Here is a 27,991-nt window from a genome sequence, read left to right as displayed (position 1 = left end):
GAAGGTGCTGGCTGGTTCGGAGAACCATCAGGCTTGTGTTTCTGAGTTTCCCTTCATGCCTGCACATTGGCCAACCACAATGTTTATTTTCAGCCCTTCCTATATGTAGAGGAGTTCAGCGGATATAGATCATTTGTCACCATGAAACTGCGCTTCTTGCGTACGGCGTGCACAGCCTAAAGTTGGAGGACAACTTGTTCTATTTGATATTATTTGATTGTGCACACCGGGTTGATTGCATTTGTCGAAACAGGGCGGACCAGGTGAAGGTTGCAATCCCTCACCCCATCAAACTGCCGAGAGCAATTGTCTCTTCAGTGCATGTGAGGCACAGCTATCCTCAAGCCACGCGTTTATTCCTCAGCTGGAGTATTGAGGAACTGAGCTTCACAAACCTGGCAGAGATCGACTGGTGAGTGGCTTTCCATTTATTACCCGCAGTGTCCATAGAGTTAACATTGCAACTTCTCGGCAAGTAAGTGTGTAAACTTAATTGTGCAAAGCCTTTTATAATTTTAGACATCTCACGTCAACCCGTGGCTCTCCAAGAGAAAACTGGATAATTAGTGTGGGAAGGAACTGCAGATGCTGGTTTACACCGAAGACAGACACAAAATGCTGGAGTCACTCAGTGGGTCGGGCAGCATCTCCGGAGAAAAGGAATAGGTGATGTTTTGGGTCGGGTCTGAAGAAGGGTCTCGGCCCGAAACATCACCTATTCCTTTTTTCCAGAGATGCTGCCTAGCCCGCTGAGTTATTCCAGCTTTTGGTGTCTATAAACTATAGTTGGTGTGTTCTAACTATCTTCTAGAGGGGGAAGTTGAACAGACTGGAGTTGCTCTCTCTGGAGTGTCAGAGGCTGAAATGAGACCTGATAAAAATATATAAAATTATCATCTCTAAACTAAACTAAGAGGCAAGGATCTGGTGGACAGTCGGGATCTTTTTTTCCCCAGGCTGGAAATGGCAAAGATTACAGAGCATAGCCTTAAGGTGAGAGGGAGCAATGTTTAAAGGAGATGTGCAGAGCAAGTTTTGAAACACAGAGGAGGGTGGGTGCGTGGAACTTGCTGCCAGGGATGGTGGTGGAGGCAGATACCTTAGTGGTATTTAAGAGCCTTTTTAGTTAGGTACATGGATATGCAGGGAATAGATCAGGCAGAGGAGATAAGTTTAACCTGGCATCATCGTTGGGCACGGACATTTGTGTTCCTGTGCTGTACCATTCTGTGTTCGATGCATTATGAAACAAGTTTATTACTTTGCCCATTTCCACCACAATTTCTCCAGCTTCTGCTAGATTTATTTTGCTCTATTCTTTCTTACTCATTTATGCAACGTTTTACATTTCTTCTTCTACGTCTCGGTAACGTTCCCATGTTCTACCTTGCCAAATCTTTGGTCCTTGTGTATTTGGTTTCTAAAACTCTTTGCAAGCATCAGGTCTCTGACTATTCGTGACAATAAGCACCTTGTAGCTTCCTGTGGGGGTCTAACTTTAGCAACATGTCCCTCTGGGTGGTTTTTATTTTATGGTGAGAGAAACCATTAGCGTTTCGGCTATGGTACCTGCATCACTTTTCATTTCACTGCACATCTCGTATGTGTGTGTAACGAATAAACTTGACTTGACTTTCATCGATGGGGTTGAGGAAAGATGAAGGGTCCCGACCTGAAACATGAACTCTCTCTGCTCCCACAAAGGCTGCCTGATCTGCTGAGTGCTTCCAGCATCTTCTGGTTTTGGCTCAACCCGTCTCATCTATTCGATGATGCTCTCTTGACCCCATTCAGCACTCGTTTGCATAGACAGTAGCCCAGGTGGGCCATTCAGCCCATCGAGTTCATGCCAGCTCTTTTGTTCTATCCATTAATGCTGCAGCTTTATGTCCTATTATGCATATTACACTTCCTCTGGGCTTCCCCGTCTGACACCCTTTGTCTCATTTTTTTATTTATTTTTTTATTTTATTAGAAGTACGGTAAATTACAATACTACACAACACATATCTTAATACATTTTTTTAACCGCTTCATTTTTTTTTGAGCTTTAAGAAAAAGATAGAAGTAAAGAAAGTAAAGAAAGTGCGCAAGAGTCGTGAAGTGCAAGAGTGTTGGGAATCGAAAGCCCCTTAGAAAAGTTCTAGAAGGAAGTAAATGAAAGTATTAGAAAAGAAACTTCCTCTAGGAACAATCGCTCTCCCCAGAAAAGGGACTACCAACCAAGTCTGTTTTTGTTGTTTTACCTCCCGTTACCAGGTCCTGATACCATTTATGTATTTATTTATTTTTAAAAATGACTGTTGCACCTCATATTTGTAATAGGTCCAGAAACATAGACCACGTCTTTTGGAATTGGTCTGCTTTACCTGCTAAGAGGAATCTCATCTCTTCCAGATGTAATGTTTCAAACATATTTGATATCCACATTTTTATTGTTGGTGTGGGCGCATTTTTCCAGAATTTAAGTATAAGCTTTTTTCCCCATTATTAGCCCGTAATTGAATAAATTCTTCTGAAACATGTTTAGTTCAGGGTTACCTTCCGATATTCCAAAAATAATCCATTCTGGTTTTGGTACCAGTTTTATTTTGATTAATTTTGAAAAAATATCAAATATTTCATACCAGAATTTTTGGATTTTTGTACAAAAAACAAAAGAGTGCGCTATGGTAGCTTCTTGACACAGGCATTTACCTTTGTCTCATTTTAACCTCTCACCTTTGTCCACCCATCTGCAAACTAAAACCCCTCTCACCTTCATCCACCTATCACCACCTGACTTTGTCCACCCCACTTCTCTTTTCCAGCTTTCTACCTCTCACTATAATCAGTCCAATGAAGGGTCCCGACCTGAAACGTCACCTCCGCATTCCTTCCACTGAGGCTGCCCGGCCCGCTGAGTTCAACCAACACACTGTGTACTTCACTCAACATCCCAGTGTCGACAATTCCTTGTGTTTTCAAATGTCTTTCTTTTGTTCTTTTCAGTTATTTTTTCCTTAGTTTAGTTCAGAGATCTCGCGGAAACAGGCCCTTCGGCCCAGTGACTCCATGCCGGCCAGCGATCCCCGCACATTTCACTCTATCCTACACACACTGGGGACAACTAGGTGCCACCATGCCGCCCTTCTTAAAGAAGCAATGGCAGTTTTCAGTGTTCCACATGGACCACATCTTCCATTTGGGTAGCTTACACCCGGGTGATATGAATTAGATACAATAGACAATAGGTGCAGGAGTAGGCCATTCGGCCCTTCGAGCCAGCACCGCCATCAATGTGATCATGGCTGATCATCGCCAATCAGTACCCCGTTCCTGCCTTCACCCCATATCCCCTGACTCCGCTATTTTTAAGAGCCCTATCTAGCTCTCTCTTGAAAGCATCTGAGGCAGAGAATTCCACAGACTCGCCACTCTGTGAGAAAAAGTGTTTCATCGTCTCCGTTCTAAATGGCTTACCCCTTATTCTTAAACTGGCCCCTGGTTCTGGGCTCCCCCAACATCGGGAACATGTTTCCTGCCTCTAGCGTGTCCAAGCCCTTAACAATCATATATGTTTCAATAAGATCCCCTCTCATCCTTCTGAACTCCAGAGTGTACAAGCCCAGCTGCTCCATTCTCTCAGCATATGACAGTCCTACCATCCCAGGATGCACACACAACTCTCCCATGATTAGATTGCTCTTCCCCCCCCCCCCCCCCCCTCCTCCTCCCACTGAGATGCCTCTCTCTGGCCTTGCATTTATCAGTGAATGTCTGATCTTTGCTGCCTTGTATCCAGGTGATCTGGGCGTTGCCTTGGGACCAGCTCTGCCAAAGCACCCAACGTTGTGGGCGACCAACTGAAACATGGGCAACTTGGGACGAGCCCCCTCCAGCGGGAACTGCACCGACGAGGCCCATTTCCAGTACCAGTTGTTCCCCGCGGTCTACACCATCGTGTTTGTCCTGGGCTTGACCGGAAATGTCTCGGCCCTCTGCATTTTTATAAAGAAAACTAAAAAAGCCTCCCCATCCTTCATCTACATTGCAAACCTGATCGTGGTGGACATCATTTATATTTGCACCTTGCCCTTCAGAATCCATTACCACATGAAGCACAACAACTGGGTATTTGGGGACGTGACCTGCAGGATCACAGGCACTTTGTATTACGCCAACGTTTACCTCAGCGTTACTTTCCTCAGCCTGATTTGCTTGGACCGCTACATTGCGGTGGTCTACCCTCGCAAGTACCTCCGGGTGAGGGGGTCAAGGGTCCCGCGGGTGGTGGCGGCGCTGGTCTGGCTGCTGGCCTTGGCCATCATGCTGCCGCTGGTCACCGGCGGCACGCTCAACAACGCCGGCACCGGCAACTCCACCGCTTGCTTCGAGAACTTTGACGCCAAGGCTTGGAGCGAGTGGATGGCGGCCTACAACATCATAGCGTTCTTCTTCGGCTTCTTCATCCCCTTCACAATCATCATTATATTCTACCCGCTGGCCGCCAGGAAAATCGCCCGGCTGAAGAGCAGCGTTCACAGGGACAAGGCTCTGAGAATGATCTGGGCCATTATGGTCATCTCCATTCTCTGCCTCGTCCCGTATCACGTCACCCACGTCTTCTACGTGTTTGGCCGTTTGGAAGTCATCGAGGACTGTGCTTTCCGCAGCTTCCTCTACAAGAGCCGGCGTGTCACCATGGCCTTAGTCAGCCTCACCTGCTGCCTCGACCCTCTCATATACTTCTTTGCAACCAACAAGTTCAGGCCAAAGTACAGCACAAAGAGGAGATCGCAGAAGGTTTACACCGTGGCCCTGCGCTAGACTGAGAGCTGTAACTAAGAGATGTGACCAAAGGCCTTCCCTCCATTGACGAACTGTACACTGCAAGGGCCAGGAAGTGTGCGGGTAAGCTCATCTCTCTCACCCTGACCACAAACTTTGAATCACTTCCCTCTGAAAGGCAACTCCGGATTGTCAAAGCTGCCACAGCCAGACATAAATGCAGCTTTTTTCCACGAGTAGTAGCTCTACTCAATAACCAAAAATCTAACTGCCTTTTGCTCTGGTATTTTGTTTGGTTCACATGTTTGACCAATGGTGTTTTATTATTAATGTTTAGTGTTCTATGTGTCATTCGTAACTGTCACTGAGTCTCATGTTGTCACTTGTGGGCGGAGCACCAAGGCAAATTCCTTGTATGTGAATACCTTACTTGGCCAATAAACTTATTCATTCAAATTTTTTTTTCTTTTTTTTTTTCTTTTTTGTTTTGTATGGATTTATTGACATTTGATCTGTTCAATTAATTTAATCAATCTCTGTAAAGCACTTTGGTTCAAATACTGGTTTTGTTGAAAAGTGCTAAATAAATAAAGATTATTATTATTATTATTATTATTCATTCAACTTGGGTTCATATGTTAATGGAGCAGAGTTAGGCCATTCAGCACATCAAGTCTACTCCTCCATTCATTCATGGCTGATCTATCTTTCCCTCTCAACCCCATTCTCCTGCCTTCTCCCAGTCACTCCCGAGACCCATACCAATCAACAATCTGTCAACCTCCGCCTTAAAAATATCCATTGACTTGGCCTCCACAGCCACAATTAATCCCACAGATTCACCACCCTCTGCCTAAAGAAATTCCTTCTTATCTCCTTTAGTTTAGTTTGGTTTAGAGATACAGCGTGGGAACAGGCCCTTCAGCCCACTGAGTCCACACTGACCAGCGATCCCTGCACACTAACACTATCCTACACACACTAGGAGCAATTTTACATTCATACCAATGAACCTACAAACCTGTACATCTTTGGAGTGTGGGGGAAAAAAAACGAAGATCTCTGAGAAAACCCACGCAGGTCACGGGGAGAACATAAATCTCCGAACAGACAGAGCCCACAGTTGGGATCCAACCCGAGTCTCTGGCGCTGTGAGGCAGCAACTCTACGGCTGTCTTTGAAACAAGTTTTAGTCAGTAATGTGTTAACCTGAAGCTTGGAGAGTCAGTAGTTAGATGTGAACAAGCTGATGGGTCCAGTTCAGGGCAACGGCTGAGGAAGGATGTCGGGGCGTGTAGAGCTCTTCCAGGGATGAAGGGTGGCAGTAATGGGGAGACACTGGGATACTGCAGGGAATATTGAGAACAACATCATACAAGTGTTTAATATTATGAAGACACAGGGAACTACAGATGCTGCTTTACAAACAAAAGACACAGAGTGCTGGAGTAAGTCAGCGGGTCATGCAGCATCTCTGGAGAACATGGATAGGTGACGTTTATAGTCGGGCTCCATCAATCAGTCTGAAGGCACCTGACCCGAAACATTGTCCATGTCTTGCAGAGATGTAACCTGGCCCACTGAGTTACTCCAACAGACTGTGTCATGTTTAATATCATGAAGGGGTTTTTTTTAAACTTATTCATTTCCAAGAATCTGTTAAGGCCAGTGTTTGTTGACCAACCTTTGTTTCCCTTGAGAAAGTGGACCATTATGGACACACGGGAACAGGAGTCAGCCATTTGACTCATCGATTGCTGAGGAGCTCCGACCCAATAATAAATCTTTGCTGAGAAAAAATAATTGTCGTTTTTTTTTTGTCAACCTTCATTTGCTGGAAAAATATCACCAGTTGGTCGAGTGGGTGAAGTAAATAATCACTAGCATCATCGCCGAGCTGTGGAGGAGGCTTTGGTGAGACAACCTCCAGCCCACGCATTGGGCAGCTGCCAATAGCCCAACACCTTGCATCATCTCACTGGATCCCGCTGCTGCACAGACGTTTACACGGGGCAAATACAAAAATATCAAAGCAGTCATTTTTCCATGCCTTTTCACTTTGTTATTCCCGCTGGTCAGAGAGGAATAGATGGAGGCAGCCCTTTCTTCAACAATGTTATCAGGTAACTGCCCAACTCTTCATCCTGAAAACATAAAGGAACATTGACAATTATTACCAAGTACTGGAGTCGTTTATGCTGGGAGCAAAAATCTTTGATGATCAATCAGGGCCATCGATCATCTTAGGGCGGTATTATGATCCTATTTTTTTATTACTGCTCTTATTGTATTCTCCCCCATGTGATTATAACCCCATGGTTTTGTCCCAGGCTGGCTTTAAACATCCAAATGCTTTAGAAGGAAACTTTCTCCATCGGTCGGTCTTTTTAGAGTTTAGTGTTTAGAGATACAGCGCAGATACAGGCCCTTCGGCCCATCGAGTCCGTGCCGACCAGCGATCACCTCAACCACTAGCACAATCCTACATTGGGGACAATTTGCAATTTTACCAAAGACAATTAACCTACAAACTTGTGTCTTTGGGATGTGGGAGGAAACCGGAGAAAACCCATGTGGTCACGGGGAGAAAGTACAAACTCCATAAGGACAGCAGCCGCAGTTAGGATCGAGCCTACTGTGTCGGGGAGGATAAGGCAGCAGCTCGACCACTGTGCCGACATTTTATTGTCCCGTAGTTTGTGTATGCTCTACGACAGCTCAGTTTTAATACAATTGTATATTTCCCTGTTTGGCAGCAGAATATATTCCACAGCCTGAAGAGCCTCCTTGATGCTTTACTCTGTTTCTCTGGCATGTCGGGGGGCCTAGGCTGAGGGGAGACTTGACAGAAGTTTATAAAATTATGAGAGGCCTATATAGATAGGGTAGACCGTCAGAACCTTGTCCCAGGATGGATATATCAAAGACTAGAGGGCAGACCTTTAAGGTGAGAGGCACAAACTTTCTTGGGAATGGGTGGGGCTGGTATTTTTTTCACACAATGAGAGGTGGGTGCCTGGAATATACTGTGAGGGGAGGTGGTGGAGGCAGACTAGATAGCGGCATTTAAGAGGCTTTTAGATAGGCACGTGGATATGCAGGGAATGGAGGGATATGGATCTCAAGCAGACATAGATTAGTTTAGCTTGAAATCAGGTTAAGCATAGACATTGTGGGCCGAAGGGGCTGTTCCTGTGCTGTACTGTTCTATGCTCTATTCTATTCCATCTTCTGTATTTACAGATGCTGCTTTGTGTTATTGTTGTTACAAATAGTTATATACGTTAGCTCTGAGTAAAGTATTTGGCTTCATTGTGTAGAAATCATTTGCCAACAATGGCATTAGTCATTTGGAATCTTTTATTTCCAAATGACTAACTTTACAAACAGAATGACATTTTGACTTGCTCCCGCGCCAAGTTAAACCGCAAATGAGATGTAACTTTCGATTTTCAAATCCTTTATCGCATGAAATTAAACAGATCCTCATGAAACGGAACACTCACTTGTGGTCACCGTGGATATACACACTTGCCAACTAGAAAATGTCTCTTTTTCTCATTTATGTAGTGAAACTAGCCAGTGTGTCACTTTCCCATTGCCGAGTACCTCAAATACTTATTTGCAACATTTGTGCAGGGTACAGTGTAGGTTAAACGCTGAATGGGAATTTAGATCGAATTGCATTCTCTCTTTCATTCAAGTTTAGTTTAGTTTAAAATTACAGAGCGGAAACGGGCCCTTCGGCCCAGCAAGTCCGTGCCAACCAGCGATTTCCACACACGAGCACTATCCTACACACTAGGGACAATTTACAATTTTTACTAAAGCCAAATTAACCTACAAACCCGTACGTCTTTGGAGCGTGGGAGGAAACTGGAGCACCCGGGGGAAACCCACGCAGGTCATGGGGTGAACGTACAAACTCCGCGCATAGTCAGGATCAAACCCAGGTCTCCGGCGCTGTGAGGCAGCAACTCTGCTGCCCATGTTAATCATGTTATAGATTAACTTTGTTGTGTCCATCTACTGTATTGGAGTAGGAGCATTTTTAAACAAGTGTAGCAAACGTGAACATTGTCCATCATTCATATTAAGCAGGACACTTACAGGTAGCATCAGAGCCTTTAGCGAGTCACACAGTGACCCATGGAATATTGTGAACAGAAAGCTGAGCTGAATATTGAAAGATTCTCCTTTTAGCCTGAAGTTCGTTGGTTTTCCAAAACCTTCGCTCACCTGGTAAGTCCACGAAACCAACACATCTTTCGTGCTCTGGTCATCAGATGTTGCACTGACTTTAATGAGAATGGATTCCACCATCACTGACCCATCGGGGAGGTGCTGGATTGGATAATCTTTCAGGATGCTTTAAAAAATAAAAAAACTGTTGAGTTATACAACACTACCACATCTTATAAACTTAATGCCTCATAAACAATGTTAATATTAAGCAACTGTCAGGTTCACTAATTCCTGTTGTGAATGCATGAGACTATTTTCCTCACATTGATGTTGGAGATCACAACCAAGCCAGCTTTTGGCCAGCATTTTATCAGCAGCCAGTTCATTACTTTCATTATAAACTGTACAGCAACATGGACTCACGATTAACCAGCATTTATCACAGGCAGGCTAACATTCTCTCTCTTAGGATAATTTGTTCTGCCTTTCCTGGTTCAAAATACACAGCCATTTTGTTACGGTCTGTGGAAGTCAAAGAGTCACATATACCATGTGGAGGCTTCCCTTTCTCCAGCTTCTCCCTCCATCCTAACACACAACTAATTAACTCCATCGTACAGATTCCCTCTCATTTTATTGTTTATGTAAAATGTAAATTATGTTGTGTCTGGGGTCTATTTGTTTGTAATGTATGGCTGCAGAAACGGCATTTTGTTTGGACCTCAAGGGGTCCAAATGACAATTAAATTGACTATTGACTATTTGACATTTTCTGTCAAATACGGCCATAGACCCGGGTTCGATCCAACCTCAGGTGCGGTCTGTGTGGAGTTTGCAGGTTCTCCCCGAGAACGCATGGATTTTCTCCGGGTGCTCCGGTTTCCTCCGACACTCCACAAAGATGTACAGGTTTGTAGGTTAATTGGCTTTGGTAAGATTGTAAATTGTCCCTAGTGTGTAGGATAGTGCTCTATGGGGATCGCTGGTCGGCGCGGAAACGGAACATGAAATATTTGATCATGTTTCAATAGGTATAAAATAAAGGTAAATTTAAATATTTTAAAAGCAAGTCTTTCCAATAAAAAAAAAATCAGAATAATGGTTTAGAAGCTTGTGATATTGTAGCAGTTTCCTCTCTTCCAGGATCAAATCACAACCAATGTTTAGTTAGTCTACTTGGAAAATGTTTAATTCCTTATATTGGAACTAAAGACACAAAAGAATAGATCGAATCGCTAAGTTTAGTTTAGAGATACAGAATGGAAACAGGCCCTTTGGCCCGTCGAGTCCATGCTGACCATCTATTTACAGTAGTTCTATGTTATCCCACTTTCACATCCACTCCCTACACAACTGGGACAATTTTACGCAGACCTATTAACCCGCCAACCCACATGGGATGTGGGAGGAAGCCCGGAGCACTCAGAGGAAGCCCGTGTAGTCAGAGTGAGAATGTGCAAACTCCGCACAGACAATTCGGGATCGAATTCGGGATCGAACCCAGGTCTCTGGCGCGGTGAGACAGTAGCTCCACCAGAATAGTATAGAAGGTGTTTGAACACAAATACAAATTGAATAATGTTTTCAAGAAGGAACTGCAGATGCTGGAAAATCGAAGGTACACAAAAATGCTGGAGAAACTCAGCGGGTGCAGCAGCATCTATGGAGCGAAGGAAATAGGCAACGTTTCGGGCCAAAACCCTATGGAGCGAAGGAAATAGGCAACATCCGGGTTTCGGCCCGAAACGTTACCTATTTCCTTCGCTCCATAGATGCTGCTGCACCCGCTGAGTTTCTCCAGCATTTTTGTGTGCCTACAAATTGAATAATATCTTTTTAAATAGACATCTTATACGGTAAGCCTTGGCCTAAGCATCGGTGGTTTATATACTGGGGGCCAAGAGATGCTTCTCAGGTTGAGTAATACAAGCAACTGATGAAGTGGAACACGTTGCTTGCTCATTAGTTTATGATTAATTAGTTTATGGTTCGGCTTGTGCTCGCTAGAATTTAGAAGATTGAGGGGGCACCTTATAGAAACTTACAAAATTCTTAAGGGGTTGGACAGGCTAGATGCAGGAAGATTATTCCCGATGTTGGGGAAGTCCAGAACAAGGGGTCACAATTTCAGGATAAGGGGGAAATCTTTTAGGACCGAGATGAGAAAATCATTTTTTACACAGAGAGTGGTAAATCTGTGGAATTGTCTGCCACAGAAGGTAGTTGAGGCCGCAGTTCATTGGCTATATTTAAGAGGGAGTTAGATGTGGCCCTTGTGGCTAAAGGGATCAGGGGGTATGGAGAGAAGGCAAGTACAGGATACTGAGTTGGATGATCAGCCATGATCATATTGAATGGCAGTGCAGGCTCGAAGGGCCGAATGGCCTACTCCTGCACCTATTTTCGATGTTTCTATTACAAAGGACAAACTGTACCCCTCACTTTAGTGAGTCTAATTACAATTGGTGCACATAATCAGCAGTTTTTGTCTGATCGAAAGAGCAGCTAAAAGAGATGCAGAAACACATTAAAATGCATGCTAAAGACACTAGATTCAGACAGCGCCAGCATTGTGATCCCCTGGGTTAGATTTAATTATAATAGATAAGAGGGATCCCAAGTTATTTGTAGCACATAAGGAACAAATACACCCGTCTTACATCCCACGAGGCAACTGTACAGAAGAGTAATTATTTCTGTATCAGGTTTTCTTATGTTTGGAAGGTGCTTTAGTGTGAATAAATTTAGCAGTGTATTATCAAGGGTATTCTCTCTGTTCGGGAGGACATTCTATGTGGTGTGTGTCGCGGTACTTTGCTGGAACTGCCATAAACACAGACAAAGATAGCTACATCCTGAGTTGGCCCAATTATTCCGACGTACTCGGGCGACCACGATGGCGCACGAGTTGCTGCGTTACAGCGATCAAATCCAGCGGCGGAGACTCGGGTTTGATGCCGACTACAGGTGCTGTCTGTATGGAGTTTGTACGTTTTCCCCGTGAACGCATGGGTTTTCTCCGAGATCGTCGGTTCCCTCCCACACGTACAGGTTTGTAGGTTAATTGGCTTGGTGTACGTGCAAAATTGTTCCCAGTGTGTGTGTGTGTAGGATAGTGTTAATGTGCAGGGATCGCTGGTTGGTGCGGATGGACTTGGTGGGCCGAAAGGCCTGTTTCCGTGCCGTATCTCTAAATTAAACTGTGCTAAACACTCACTTTTTCAGGTGGTTGTATATCCGGTTCAAGGTGTCCTGTTCTGAGTGGTGGTCTTGTATCTGTACCTTACAGGTGTAGCGGAGATGATGCTCGCTCAGACCCAACTCTTTTACAGCTTGTTCAGGTGAAACCAGACGAAGGCTCTAGACGTCAAGTCAAGTCAAGTCACTTTTATTTCTATAGCAAAACAACTCTCGTTGACCAAAGTGCTTTACATTGGTGGAGGTACTAACGTTATACAACATTGGTTCATAGATTAAGTACATAAATAAATACATACATATAGCCCTCCCTCAGAGGACATCAAGAAAGGCTTGAGAGTAAAGATGAGTTTTAAGTCTCGAATTAAAAGAGTCGATGGAGGGGGCAGTTCTGATGGGAAGAGGGATGCTGTTCCACAGTCTAGGAGCTGCAACCACAAAGGCACGGTCGCCCCTGAGCTTATGCCTAGATGTTCAGTAACCCTAAATCGGCCGATCTGAGGGACCTGGAGGTGGTGTGGTGGGTAAGCAGACGTTTGATGTAGGTGGGGGCAAGTCCGTTAAAGATGTAATGAGCAGAGGAGAATTAAATTTTTTCCCCTTCAATAGATCAGCAAATTTACAATTACAATTAACTTTAACTAACTTTATAATTGAAGTCATAATTGGATTGAAACGCATTACTCACATTATCCTTTATGATCAGCGTGCCGTGCATCAGCTTCTGTTTCTTTGGATCTGGTATCGGACCTAAAGTGTGGGAAGGAAATATAGGCAGCTCTCATAACAAACAACATTTTTCATAAAGTAAAATGCTTACGTAAATAATTTAAAAAATTAAATTAAAAAATAAAGAAAATTCAAGATAAGGTCCAGGTTTCACCAACGTGTGAGAAATCTGACCCTTGAGTAATCATAATGTTGAGGAAACATTAGGGCTGGTCCTGAGGATCTTGAGGCCATGTACCGGGGCTCTGTGAAAGCACAGTGCAGTCGGCACGGTGGCCAAGTTGCCACCTTACAGCGCCAGAGACCTGGGTTTGATCCAAACCACAGGTGCTGTCTGTGTGGAGTTTGTACGTTCTCCCTGTGACCGCGTGGGTTTTCTCCGGGTGCTCCGGTTTCCACCCACACTCGGAAGACGTGCAAGATGGTCGGGTAATTGGCTTCTGTAAATTGTCCCCAGTGTGTAGGATAGGACTAATGTACAGGGTGATCGTTGGTCAGTGCAGACATGGTGGGCCGAAGGGCCTGTTTCCGCGCTGTATCGATAGACTAAACACAGCTACCCATCCATCAGTCCCATCACCCCCTGCCTCATCTCCGGAGCTATTTGCAGATCTCATTGTGGACACCAAGAAGCATCACCTCCAGTCTCATAAAACCAGAAGCAAATAAGTCAAATTTGATACAGAAATACTTTCTCAGTCCCAAGGTAGAGGAGGATGTAGTGCTCCAGTTGAATGTGTTCATGTGAGTGCCAATAGTAACCTTTGACAGGCTATTGTGTGCATCAGAATGGCACAGCTGGTAGCTCACAATGCCAGAGACCTATGTTCGACCCTGACCCTGACCCTGTGTGGAGTTTGGTCAGCGTGGACCCGGTGGGCCGAAGGGCCTGTTTCCATGCAGTAGCTTTCAAACAATTCAATCAAAGAAAACCGGAGTTTCGCCGAACACGTCCGCTCAGTCCGCAATAACCAACCTGACCTCCCGGTGGCTCAGCACTTCAACTCCCCCTCCCATTCCCAATCCGACCTCTCTGTCCTGGGTCTCCTCCATTGCCAGAGTGAGCAACAGCGGAAATTGGAGGAACAGCACCTCATATTCCGCCTGGGGACCTTGCGTCCGGATGGCATGAACGTTGAATTCTCCCAATTTTGCTAGCCCTTGCTGTCTCCTCCCCTTCCTTTACCCTCTAGCTGTCTCCTCCCACCCTCCCATCCGCGGGCTTCTCCTCCTCCCCTTTTCCTTCCTTCTCCCCCCCCACCCCCCATCAGTCTGAAGAAGGGTTTTGGCCCGAAACGTCGCCTATTTCCTTCGCTCCATAGATGCTGCTGCACCCGCTGAGTTTCTCCAGCAATTTTGTGTACCTTCAATCAAGGAAAACCCCAGGTTACACATACAACAAACTATATCTTTAACAAAAAGCCTGTTACTCATTGCTGCGTGTTATCTGAGTTGTGGTCATTCGCCACAAACACCGCGGTGATCAAACCAAGGTCCATCTTGATGAGGCAAACCACGTGACAAAACATTCACTTGCAAACACAACTATAGGATTGTTTTAAGACTCGAAAGAAAGAATAATTTTATTACCAAGAGCCGAATCCCTTTTGAGCAAACAGAGAGAAATATCCACAGGAATATTGGGATTGGTCACGATTGTAGAGGTCTCTCCATTGGCTGGCATGTAGCAATTAATACCTAGGGAAAACATGAACACCAATAGGTATCAGGCATGACCATTGCTGACAAACACTTATTCATGGTTATACTTCGAGTAAAATGGAACTGATGTTAGCACAGCACAAGAGCAGGTCCTTCCATCTACAACAAGAAACAAACTGCTGGAGGAGCTCAGCGGATCAGGCAGCATCTGTGGAGGCAGAGGAAGAGGTGACGTTTTGGGTTGGGGAATGAGGGTGCAGAGGAGAGGGAGCCAGCGGAACGGGGAGAGGAGCAAGGGTGAGGGGGTAGGGAGCAGTGAGAAGGGGTGAGGGAGGAGGGGGGAGGGAGGGAAGGGGGAGGGGGTGAAGGAAGAGGGGGGGGGGGGAGGGAGACAGGTGATGATGGGGGAGGGGGACGGTGGACAGATGCAGCCGGGTGGGGGCTGAGGAGGCTGGAGGTAGAGACAGAGGCTGAAAGGTGAAGAGCAGAGACCGCAGAGGCTCTGGAATCTGATATGTAAGCAATGTGGGAAGTGAAACTGGATAAGGGAGATGGAACCAGCATGAGAACGGTGATAGAATGTGTAATGGGGTCTTGGGGGAGGGGTGGGGAAGAAGGGTGGGGTGAAAGAACATGGGTTCGGATCAGGACAGAGAAGGAACCCAGGGAGTGCGGGCTAATTGAAGTTGGAAAATTCAATGCTCATACTATTGGGTTGGAAATGACCCAAGCGGAATATGAGGGGCTGTTCCACAGGGATATTGGGATAGGCACATGGATATGCAGGGAATGGAGGGATATGGGTCATGTGTGGGCAGAGGAGATCAATTTAACTTGACATTGTGCTCAGCATTGTAGAAACTTACAAAATTCTTAAGGGGTTGGACAGGCTAGATGCAGGAAGATTGTTCCCGATGTTAGGGAAGTCCAGGACAAGGGGTCACAGCTTAAGGATAAGGGGGAAATCCTTTAAAACCGAGATGAGAAGAACTTTTTTTCACACACAGTGGTGAATCTCTGGAACTCTCTGCCACAGAAGGGAGTTGAGGCCAGTTCATTGGCTATATTTAAGAGGGAGTTAGATGTGGCCCTTGTGGCTAAGGGGATCAGGGGGTATGGAGAGAAGGCAGGTACGGGATACTGAGTTGGATGATCAGCCATGATCATATTGAATGGCGGTGCAGGCTCGAAGGGCCAAATGGCCTACTCCTGCACCTAATTTCTATGTTTCTATGTTTCTATGCATTGAGAGTGTTGGTCGAAGGGGCAGTTCCTGTGATGTACTGCCCCACGTTCTATGGATCTATGAGGGGAAAATACACATGAAAAATTGATAGGAAAGCCATTTTTAATAATAAATTGAAAGTGGAGCCAAATGTAATGAATGTCTTGTCCAATTCATATTTTTATGTAATCCTCACAATTGCGATCACAAGAAAAGATTTGCAGCACGGTGGCGCAGCGGTAGAGTTGCTGCCTCACAGCGCCAGAGACCCAGGTTCAATCCTGACCACGGGTACTGTTGATACCTTCTCCCCGCTATTCCCTTATCATGTACCTGTACACTGTGAATGGCTCAATCGTAATCATGTATTGCCATTCCGCTGACTGGATAGCACGCAACAAAAGCTGTTCCCTGTACCTCGGTACACATGACAATAAACTAAACAGAAACAGAAACAGTTTAAAGGAGGCTTACTAAATTCCTGCTCAATCTTCTGTTTGAGGAATCCCATTTTCTTCGCTTCCCCGTGCACCAACAGCACGTGATGTGGCTCTGCCTGACGGATGAGTTGCATGATGCCCTTGGCGTCTGCATGTGCGCTGAACGACATGTACTCCACCTGCATCTTCACCTCCAGCTGGCAAGCACGAGGGAGGAACAGCACCATTAGAACATTTGACTTGTCAACTGAAGTGAAACAAGTTTTAGAACAACTCAAAATCTCAATTGCTTTAATTAGACAATGCAAAAGAAATAACGAAAGCTTCACAATCTCCCCTCTTTATCATGGATCTCTTTATGATGGACTTTGGTTATATCTTCATTCCACCATTTTGGTTGCAGTGGACCTCGGTGTCCGATCGTGGTGGTGGTTGGTGGGACAGCGTTGGGCGTTGGGGAGAGGATGAGCAGTAAAACGCTCGTGAAGAACGTCGCATTGGTCACGGTTTTGCAGCAGCTGCAACTAAGCGAGGTCCCGGGGAGTTGGGTGCAGACGCAGCGTGCACCAAAGATTTCTGGCGCGCACAACGCGTGCCTCGGTCGCAGGTTAACGGCGTCAGGCTCCCGTTGCAGCGCTCCCCTGCATCCACCATGTGGCCAACGAGCTGGCTCTCTGCGTGTGTGTCCAGGGACTCTGCGTCTCTCCCTAGATCAACCCCCACTCCCCCAGCGCACGCATCTTCCTGCCCGGCCTTGGATTAAACTACTTACTATTTACCCTCCTCACTCAGCAATAACAATCACCATTCCCCCTCCCCCACATCGTCCAGTATAACGAGGGTTTACAGTACATTAATTTTTAGATGGACTACGTATCCTGTAACATATCATATTGTGACTTCTTATGCCTCGCCGTCAACTAATCTCCAATAATAGCTTACGAGAAGACAAGGTCAGCCTGACTAATGATATCAGTTTGCCGAGAAAAAAAGCCTCCTCAGCTATTTTCAGGGCAGAAAAGCATTTGCAAGTGTGAGACTGTGTCGGAGTGTGGCGGCTCTGTGCGTGCTGGGCCCAGAGGAGGGACAACTGTCACCCCACGCTTTTAAATAATTTTTCCACCTGTAAATCTGCCATTATTTCCATCTGTCTGCACTGTGGCATTCTTCCTCTTCCCTCCACCTTGTGTACCTGCGTTTGGCTTGATTATTTTCACGTGTAACATTACCTGGTTTGACTCCAGAACACACAAGCTAAAGCCTTTCACTGTACCTCGATACACATGACAATAATAAACCTAAACTTAAAGCTTGGCTGGCGTGGGGTTTTGTGGCGTTTAAGTGGCGTTTAGACAGCACATGGAGATGGAGGGAATGGAGGGATGTGGATCATGTGTAGGCAGCGATTAGGTTACCTTGGCCTTACGTTCAGCACAGGCATTGTGGGCTGAAGGGCCTGCTCCTGTGCTGTAATTTTCAATGAAGGGCACAACATGCTGGAGTAACTCAGCCGGTCAGGCAGCATTTCTGGAGAACATGGATAGGTGGCGTTTCGGGTCGGGACCCATCTTCAGACAAAGACTGTGCTTTTTAATGTTCTAAATACACTAACAATGTTCGTAACAGATAAGCCAACTAAAACTATAAGCTCCTCGAACAAAAAGAAAAGGCATCTTTCTGTACGATGATTCCACAAACGAATTGGGGGGGAAAAAGGTAGATATAAAATGGAGACCTAAAAAAAATGGTTGGAATAATAAGATTTAAACTGACGGGGAATTGGGACGTGATTATGGTAAAAGGCTTTTGGAAACACATTTGAAGCAACCATTTCGCCAGTGAAACAGCGGGGGCTGTGAAAGAGCTGCTGCAGTATATAGAAAATTGGTTGAGTCAGAGGCAGTAAAGGACACAGCTCCAGCGAGCGAGCGGGAAGTGATTAATGTCTGCCTGAGGAATCAGCGTGGAGCCTTTTAAATAATAGATATAATCAATTGAGAGTGCTGGGACCAACAATGTGTTGTTTGATTTTGTTGATGATGACAGAAAACGGGAATAGGGGAAGAAAACAGCCACAAATCACAGAGAACAATAGACAATAGGTGCCGGAGTAGGCCATTCGGCCCTTCGAGCCAGCACCGTCATTCAATGTGATCGTGGCTGATCATCCCAGTTCCTGCCTTCTCCCCATATCCCCTGACTCCGCTATCTTTAAGAGCCCTATCTAGCTCTCTCTTGAAAGCATCCAGAAAAATTGCCTCCACTGCCGTCTGAGGCAGAGAATTCCACAGACTCACCACTCTCTGTGAGAAAAAGTGTTTCCTCATCTCCGTTCTAAATGGCTTACTCCTTATTCTTAAACTGTGTGGCCCCTGGTTCTGGACTCCCCCAACATCGGGAACATGTTTCCTGCCTCTAGTGTGTCCAAGCCCTTAACAATCTTATATGTTTCAATGAGATTCCCTCTCATCCTTCTAAACTCCAGAGTGTACAAGCCCAGCTGCTCCATTCTCTCAGCATATGACAGTCCCGCCATCCCGGGAATTAACCTTGTATACCTACGCTGCACTCCCTCAATAGCAAGAATGTCCTTCCTCAAATTAGAATCAACTGCTGAAAATCTGGGAACATTACGGCTCAAACAACTGCCAGTTGTGGACAAATACAGAGAGGGGGAATGCTACTGGAATCACTAAGTGAATGGTAGCGGACTACAGGACATGTTGCAAAGTGTCTTTAGCCCATTAAATTCACCCAGTACCACACGTGACAGCAATAAAACACAACAAAGCGGACACAAAAATGCTGGAGTAACTCAGCAGGTCAGGCAGCATCTCTGGAGAAAAGGAATAGATGATGTATCGGGTTGAGACCCTTCTTCAGACTAAAAGTGTGTATGAAGAAGGGTTCCGACTCGAAACGTCACCTATTCCTTTTCCCCCAGAGATGCTGCCTGACCCGCTGAGTTACTCCAGCATTTTGTGTCCATCATCGGTGTAAACCAACAGTTGCAGTTCGTTCCTGCGCAAACTAATCATTTATCTCAGTTCCATTTGAGCGATCACGTTTTATCGTCTGCCGCGGTGCGGACCAATTTGATGAGATCTTCTGCTTTTTGGGATGAGTTGGATAGGCAAGAGTTTCCCCTCAGTGAGAAGAACTAACAGCACGACTCTCGTTCATGAAAGCAAAGCAGTCCTCACCGTTTGTCTCCCCTCCATTTCAAGTTTCCGTTGTCCGCTCAGAATCTTGTGTCCCACCGTTCCTTGTACACAGTATCCAGGCATGATAACCTGCGGCAACGAGGGTGCAGATTACAATCCAAACTAAATATGGTGACAAATCCGTTGAGATTTCAGATTTAATTCCCCTTTTTTCCCCACATAAAGTGGTGTCACAGATAGAGAGGGTGGTCAAGAAAGCTTCATGAGTCAGAGTATTGAGTATAGAAGTGCTTGAGGAACTCAGCGGGCGGGGGGGGCAGCGTCTCTGGAGAACATGGATGGGTGACGTTTTGCGTCGGGACCCTTCTGCAGACTATTCAGTATAGAAGTTGGGATAGGCACAAAATGCTGGAGTAACTCAGCAGGTGAGGCAGCATCTCTGGAGAGAAGGAATGGGCAACGTTTCGGGTCGAGACCCATTGGGAATGTTGGAGTAACTCAGGGGGTGAGGCAGCATCTCTGGAGATGCTGCCTCACCCGCTGAGTTACTCCAGCATTTTGTATCTACCTTCGATGTAAACCAGCACCTGCAGTTCTTTCTTACACATTGTTGCACATTACAGTTGTACAAGGTGTTGGTGAGGCTGCATTTGAAGTATTGTGTTCAGTTTTGGTCACCCCTTTTTATGGGATCAATGTCATTAAGGTGGAAAGAGTGCAGAGAAGATTTACGAGGATGTTGCCAGGACTTGAGGGCCTGGGCTATATGGAGAGGTTGAGCAGTTCCTTGGAACGCAGGAGGCTGAGGGGTTACAGAGGTGTGTAAGATCAGGAGGGGAATAGATGGGATGAATGCACAGTGGTTTTTACCCAGAGTAGGGTAATCAATACCCAGAGGACATAGGTTTAAAGTGAGAGGGGTAAGAACTCGAGGGGCAACTTTTTCCATACAGAGGGCGGTAAGTATGTGGAACGAGCTGCCCGAGGAGGTAATGTCGCAATATTTAAAATATATTTGTTGAGGTACGTGGATGGTAAAGGTTTACAGGGATAAGGGAGGGGGAAAAGCGTAGAAGGGACATCTTGGTCGACATGGCCAAGTTGGACCGATGGGGAAGTTTCTGTGCCGTATGACTCTATGGAAGGAAGGGATTTGTACTGAAGTGTTTGAGTAAGTGGATCTGATTGCTAACCATGTTTTTGTCGTTTCCTGCCCACTTCCTGAATATCTGCAGGGACTGTCCAGCATGGAGCATGCCTGGGGTAGCAAACACCACCTGAAACAAACAAACACCAGACTTTATCACAACTTACGTTAGCATGTACACAAAACCTTTAACATCAGGAAGAACAGAGGGGGCAGACATACCCCCATCCATATAAACGGGACTGAGGTGGAGCACGTCTCCAACTACAAATTCCTCGGGGTACACATCTCGGAGGATCTGTCCTGGTCCCTCAATACCTCCAAACTGATCAAAAAGGCACAGCAGCGCCTTTACTTCCTGAGGAGGCTCAAGAAAGCTCACCTGTCCCCCCAGATCCTGACCAACTTTTACCGCTGTACCATCGAAAGCCTGACCACCTGCTTCACGGTATGGTACAGCAGCTGCACCGTAGCGGACAGGAAGGCACTACAACGGGTGGTGAAAACCGCTCAGTACATCATCGGTGCCCCGCTCCCTGCCATGGTTGCCCTCCACCGAAAACGGTGTCTGAGACGGGCCGGGAAGATCATCAAGGACCCCTCCCACCCTAACCATGGACTGTTTGCCCTCCTCCCATCAGGGAGGCGGTACACGAGCCTCAGGTCTCGTACAAGTAGGATGAGGAACAGCTTCTTCAAAAACACCATCACATTGCTGAACTCGGAGTCCCGCCGATAGATTTCTCCAGTCTCTCCGTCCACATTGTTTGCTTATTCTGTATTTTTATTTCTATATTGCACTATTACTATGAACCGATCCTAAACTGCATTTAGTTGTACCCATACTTGTATCTGTGCAATGACAATAAAGTTGAATTGAATTGAATTAAATTGAATCTTAATTCAAATTCCCAATGCAAAAACCTAATTAGAAAAGTAATTGGTTCAGAGCTCGGAAAATCAAAACAGGAGAAGCAGCGAAAGTACGGTGATAATAATTCAGAGCAGGTCTTTCTTTCAGTTTAAACATTCTTTTGAGATACAGCGTGCAAATAGGCCCATCAGCCCACCGAGTCCACACCGACCATCGATCACCCGATCACACTAGTAATATGTTATCCCACTTTCGCACCCACTCCCTGCTCATTAGGGGCAATGGAATCGATAAACCCGCACACATTTGGGATGTGGGAGGAAATGGGAGAACCCGGAGAGAACCCACGCAGTCACAGGGAATATGTGCAAGCTACACACCGACAGCACCCGAGGTCAGGATCGAACCCAGGTCTCCGGTGCTGTGAGGCAGCGGCCACTCTTTGTGGGACATTTCAAACAATTATCACAAGCATCCACAAATGCTGGTGAACAGCCTCCATCACAAACACAAACCCGTATGTTGGCTCATCTCAGGTTTCCGGGGGCTGAGGGACTGGCCTGGGTGTGTAAGGGGTGCGATGTGGGGGTAACAGGGTAAACAACCAGGAACTGAATCCGATCAATGTTGAACTATAATTGTGAGCGGTACAAATTGAGGAAGCTTTTTTGGGGGGTTTTTAAACCAAAGTTTCAAGGATTTTGTCCAACATCAAAAGAGGTAAATTCCCACTGATTAACCCAGTAGTGTCCACTCCATGAGTAGCTCAGGATGATGGGACTATTCGGTTCCCATTACCGATGCATTGCACATTCCTTAATCTCATTACAGTGGAGGCTGGGTCGCCACAATTAGCTTCACTGCCATCAGGCTGGAAAACTAAAAAGCCCAAAGTAAGCTGATGAATACGGCTCAGTGTTCCCTGCTGAAAAACAGTATGTGGTATCTGGGCAAGGACTGGCGGCCGACACAGCTGCCCCCTTTACGCTTGAGGGATTCGCCAGCATTCACGCACAAAGTGCTCATTCTACAAAACTCCCAAGCGCTGGAGTAACTCGGCGGGCCAGGCAGCATCTGCCGTGGGAATGGGCAGACAATGTTTCAGTTGTACAAGACCTTGGTTAGTGCCGCACCTGGAGATACAACTATCTGCAGATGCTGGCTTACCAAAAAAAAAAAAGAAATAATATGCTGGAGTAACTCAGCGGGTCAGGCAGGGAACATAGATAGCTGACAATTCGGGTCAGGACGTCACTTAACCATGTTCTCCAGAGATGCTGCCAGGTTCACCGAGTTACTCCACCACTTTCTGTCTTTATTTGGAGAACTATGTCCATTTTTGGTCACCCTGCTATAAGGACATGGTGCAGCGGTAGAGTTGCTGCCTTACGGCACCAGAGACCCGAGTTCCATCCTGACTACACGTGCTGGCTCTACGGGTTTTGTACGTTCTCCCCATGACATGCGTGGGTTTTCCCTGGGATCTCCGATTTCCTCCCACACTCCAAAGACGTACAGGCTTGTAGGTTAATTAACTTGGTAAAATTGTAAATTGTCCCCAGTGTGTAGGATAGTGTTGGTGTGTGGAGGTCACTGATCGGCGGTGACTCCTAGGGTCGAAGGGCCTGTTTCCGCGCTGTTTCGCTAAACTATTTAATGTAATGAGCTGCATGGACAAAATCTTCCTAGTGATGCTCTCAAGTGATAACTGCTGGGTAGTAAAAGTCACTTAATTAGTTTTTTTTTTTTGTTTGCTTTTCACCAAAATGCTTCAGTTTTGAGCATCTGGATTGTCACCCTGGGCCTCCCTTTCCCTGTTTTGGGAAAAGTCGCCTCAGTCTGCCCCAAACCTCTCACCTGCTCACACCTTGGGAAGAGCCTTGTGTGCCATTTGTGTTTGGATTATCCTGTGAACACACACATCTACAGTTCTTCACAGAACATTACATAAACCATTTAAAAACATTCAGAACAAGCACTGGAGCAGGGAAAACTAAAATGTTTTTGGATCTAGAAACTTTGGTACACAATGCAACAAAACTTAACGGCAGCATACCATAGGTCCCGGATTGTCAGCGTAGGTCCTATCAAACGGCTTGATGTGTTTAAACTCAAACATGTTTCTCTGCACAAATGTCTTCCTGATTTTTTGGTTGGTCCATGTGATGAACAGTTTGTAGTAATGATTGGCTTTCTCCGTCAGTCCAGTTGAGAAATAAATGGGCGCCTTCAAGTTCATCCTCTCCCTGTGGGTACAAACAACAATTATATTCTGAGCAAAACACAGAGGGCTTGAAGGACTCAGACGGTCAGGCAGCATCTGGGGATGGATTTGTGGAGGACAGGGGACATTTCAGGACGGAATCCTTCTTCCAACTTGCTGTCATATAGAAACGTAGAAAATAGGTGCAGGCCTAGCCAGAATATTGAATTCGGGACATCTTTGACCCTTTCCACACAGCAGAGAATCAAGAAACAAGGCAGTAGCAAAAGTTACAGGATATTGTGATGACACGTGGGACTGACTCAGTTTCCAATCACACTTGTGTGTTCAAATTGCTGAGCAACTTTGACAAAACAATTGAAAGCACAAATCGTAACAATCGGGTTAGATGCACATTTAGTTTAGTTTAGTTTAATTTAGAGATGCAGTACGGAAACAGGCCATTCGGCCCACCGAGTCCGCGCCAACCAGCAATCCCCATACACTAATACTATCCTACACACTCTCGGGGCAACTTACAAATTTTACCAAGCCAATTAGCCCACAAACCAGTAGGTCACTGGGAGAACATACAAACTCCGTACAGACAGCACCCGTAGTCAGGATCGAACCCGGGTCTCTGGCGCTGTGGGGCAGCAACTCTACCGCTGCGCCACCATAAACATGGCACCACACTGTTACGGATTTTTAGTGAATTGGGTGGCAAGGGCTGGTTTAAAATTTCCAATATTTTTTTAAACAGTACTGTTTCTTTTACAAAAAGGCCAACATTTACCAGAAGGTTTCCAGCAGGATGCACAGTTCCTGGGCTCGTCCAAGGGCAAAGACGGGAATCAGCACCTGTTAACAATGAAAGCTCATCAAAATACTAAACAAACTATTGCAAGACGATGATTCCATTTTATTCACCATTCATTACCGGTCGCCCGCACGCTATTTGAGGGAAGTAACACAAGCTGACTGTTCCTGGTTGACTTCTTGGACTGAGCTGAGCCTTTTGTCCGGCTGCTATGGGCTAACTTGAAACCAGAGGGAGAGAGGAGAAGTGAAGGAGGAAGATCCTGGTGCTGATTCCTTCTGGAAAGGGGGCTGTGGTTAGATGGGACATTAGTTGATGATTGTCACGTGTACTGAGGTACAGTGAAACGCCACCCACAGTGTACAGGGATAAAGGGTGCAATATTTAAATTAAAGATCATTTAAGGGGCTCCCACTTCATATTGTCGTGATTATCTGTGTTCAACCCATGGGAGGCTGGCAGGTAGGTTGTAAACCAAGAATATTGTTGGTTCTTCTTGTCCCTTCCGTCACCTAGCCTGATATCTACCACGAATCCCTGGACACCACTTGCTCTCCAGAACATCACTCTGATAGCTGACGCTTCAAGCAGTGAATGACAATAAAGAGCTGATGTTCCAATGCAACTTTATAGGACATTGGGGAGGTCGCATTTGTAGTATTGCGTGCAGTTTTGGTCGCCCCAATACAGGAAGCATGTGCAGGCTTTGGAATGGCTGCGGAGGAGGTTTACCAGACTGATACCTGGATTAGGGGAGAGGGGTTAGCTACAGGGAGAGGTTGGATAGACTTGGATTGCTTTCTCTCAATCACCTGTGGTTGAGGGGAGACTTGATGGAAGTTTATAAAATGATGAGGGGCATGGATAGGGTAGTTAGTCAGAAACCTTTTCCCCAGGGTGGAAATGTCAAATACTGGAGAGCTTAACTTTAAGTTGCAAGGGGCGAAGTTTAAAGGAGATGTGAGGGGCACGTTTTTTTTTTTACACAGAGATCAGTAGGTGCCTGGAACATGCTGCCTGGGGTAGTGGTGGCAGATACAACAGTGGTATTTAAGAGATTGCTAGATAGGCACATGGATATGCGGGGAATGGAGAGATATGGGCTATGTGCAGGTGGATAAGAGTTGATCTTGATATTATATTTGGCACAGGCATTAATGGCAGAAGGACATGTTCCTGTACTGTGTTATTCTATGGGTTGATACTATCCCTGTTGTACATTTCCACACAGTCTATTTTATCTTGAAGCACTCAGATTGGATGCAGCATTACGGCTGTGATCAGAATGAAGCACAGAGCCTCAGGAGCTTACTGGCGCCATCGACTGAGGCAATGGTGCTCTGTGGTTAGGTGCCGTCAGCAAGCTTGTGCGAATGTTAGTAAAGAGGGTGTAATCAGGAACAACATTTCCGCAGCGAGTACATTATTTACATCGTACCTTTCCGCCCCGTTCTATGGCATCATGCACCTTCTTCAGAAAGTCTCTCTCTCTGCACCGCTTCGAGTCTCGGATGGTGGTCGCATACGTGGACTCGGAGATTAATAAATCAGGGCGACACTTGTCAATCCAGGCAGCTCTACAGCACGGGAAGGCAACCAGGATATGAGAATGTAAAGTCATTCCACTGGTATCAGGTAAAACTGTTATCAGCTAGAAATATCGCCTGTTCACGTACGCACAACATAACATTTCATCACAGGGAGAGAGACAGCCCATTGTAACTGTGTCAGCTCATTGGGGGGAAAAAATTAATTACACTTCCCTGCTCTTTCATCACATTTCCACAATTCCATCTTTCCATTATCACTCTTAAATATTTAATTTGTATTATAAATTAACATGGATTTCCCCGTGTGCTCTGGTTTCCCCCCACAATCCAAAGATGTACAGAATTGTAGGTTAATTGGCTTCAGTAAAAATTGTCCCTACAGTGTTAGTGTACGGGGAACGCTGCACTCTAAACTAAACTAAACTAGCGAGGAAACAGCTGGCTGGGTCAGGATATATTTGATATTTAAATCTGGTGGGGTGGAATTTACTAATACTACAGTAGCTGGCGCACTAAGTCACTTATAGTAAACTCTACTGTCAGATTTGGACCAGCCTCCGGAGGCAGGGCAGTAAAACACTTTAAGGTCATGCACCAAAGGTTAATAATTGTGCTGGGGAGACACCTTGTGGTTATCCATGGCTCTGCATGTGGCCCCCCTCAATTAAACAAATAACATTGAACACAGATCTATATCGGTGAGACCAAGCGGAGGTTGGGCGATCGTTTCGCCAAACACCTCCGCTCGGTCCGCAATAACCAAGCTGACCTCCCGGTGGCTCAGCACTTCAACTCCCCCTCCCACTCCGTCTCCGACCTCTCTGTCCTGGGTCTCCTCCATGGCCACAGCGAGCAGCACCGGAAATTGGAGGAACAGCACCTCATATTCCGTTTGGGGAGTCTGCATCCTGGGGGCATGAACATCGAATTCTCCCAATTTTGTTAGTCCTTGCTGTCTCCTCCCCTTCCTCAGCCCCCCCTGCTGTCTCCTCCCATCCCCCAGCCTTCGGGCTCCTCCTCCTTTTCCCTTTCTTGTCCCCGCCCACCCCCGCCCCCGATCAGTCTGAAGAAGGGTTTCGGCCCGAAACGTTGCCTATTTCCTTCGCTCCATAGATGCTGCTGCACCCGCTGAGTTTCTCCAGCTTTTTTGTGTAACATTGAACACACTACAGCCTGACCTTGTTCTGATGCTTGTGATGCACAGTATTTACACCCAAAACATTTCAATCAACCTTAGTGATGTTGAAAGAATGTATGAACCACAACAAACAATTAAATATTGGTTGATACCAAATAAATCCCAGAACATTTAAGCTACAGTTTAGATATGAAAATTATATTAATGCCAGAGAATAGCATTTCTCATTTGGAAAAATGCTATTGTGTAAGGTATACAAACTGTAAATAAAATACAAAGTGCTGGATTAACTCAGCGGGTCAGGCAATATCTATCGAGGGAATGGACAGACGATGCTTATCGTCTGTCCATTATTGCCTATCTATTCCCTCCACAGATGCTGCCTGACCCCTCGAGTTACTCCAGCACTTCGTGTTATAGTCAAAATTCCAACATCTGCGGTTCTTTTTGTCCACAATTAACAAAGCTTAGGTAGACACAAAATGCTGGAGCAACTCAGCGGGTGAGGCAGTATCTCTGGAGAGAAGGGATGGGCGACGTTTCGGGTCGAGACCCTTCTTCTGACTGACTTAACAAAGCTTAATTCTGTTGTCTGAGGTGCAGCCAAAACACCACGGGTCTCAGGATGGAGACATTTTAAAAGCAGAAAATATTGTTATAGTTTGACACACGTCTCCCAACCTTGTTGACTTGCGACAGTCTGAACAGAAAATGATGGGGAGGGAAATCCAACTTACAAATCTATATTATGAAAAAACATACTAATATGGTATAATCTACTGGCTCAGGGAGGTGACAATCACAGCCCACTGACTAGTTAAAAATAAATTCAGGAGAATTAAAGTAGTTATGGTGGAGTTGCACCTCTCAGTTTTCCTCAGTTTCA

At 45.8% G+C, this 27,991-nt stretch overlaps 2 protein-coding genes across 7 annotated transcripts in view; one reads left to right on the top strand and one right to left on the bottom strand.

The window, feature by feature from the left end:
• The first annotated feature begins 100 nt into the window (after positions 1-100).
• On the top strand, positions 101-5,974 carry LOC129711537 (lysophosphatidic acid receptor 6). Its single transcript, XM_055659214.1, has 2 exons — positions 101-412; positions 3,785-5,974. Exon 2 carries the CDS (start codon positions 3,853-3,855, stop codon positions 4,807-4,809), a length of 957 nt encoding a protein of 318 aa, XP_055515189.1. The 5' UTR covers positions 101-412; positions 3,785-3,852; the 3' UTR covers positions 4,810-5,974.
• A 154-nt stretch (positions 5,975-6,128) lies between these two features.
• The window catches only part of ints11 (integrator complex subunit 11), a 34,267-nt gene continuing 12,404 nt past the window's right edge, over positions 6,129-27,991 (bottom strand). For all 6 annotated transcript variants that reach the window (XM_055659204.1, XM_055659209.1, XM_055659207.1 and 3 more), the window contains exons 8-18: positions 25,856-25,994; positions 24,394-24,458; positions 23,451-23,640; positions 20,567-20,650; positions 19,413-19,502; positions 16,244-16,406; positions 14,473-14,580; positions 12,842-12,903; positions 12,173-12,315; positions 9,010-9,139; positions 6,129-6,914 (exon numbers count right to left, since the gene is read on the bottom strand). In XM_055659204.1, coding sequence (XP_055515179.1) covers positions 6,846-6,914; positions 9,010-9,139; positions 12,173-12,315; positions 12,842-12,903; positions 14,473-14,580; positions 16,244-16,406; positions 19,413-19,502; positions 20,567-20,650; positions 23,451-23,640; positions 24,394-24,458; positions 25,856-25,994 — 1,243 coding nt within the window. In that variant the 3' untranslated portion in view covers positions 6,129-6,845. The remainder of the gene's footprint in view (positions 6,915-9,009; positions 9,140-12,172; positions 12,316-12,841; positions 12,904-14,472; positions 14,581-16,243; positions 16,407-19,412; positions 19,503-20,566; positions 20,651-23,450; positions 23,641-24,393; positions 24,459-25,855; positions 25,995-27,991) is intronic.

This window comes from Leucoraja erinacea, chromosome 30, assembly GCF_028641065.1.
Source record: "Leucoraja erinacea ecotype New England chromosome 30, Leri_hhj_1, whole genome shotgun sequence".
NCBI classification, from domain to species: Eukaryota; Metazoa; Chordata; class Chondrichthyes; order Rajiformes; family Rajidae; genus Leucoraja; species Leucoraja erinaceus.
This window is presented reverse-complemented; position numbering and strand designations above follow the sequence as displayed.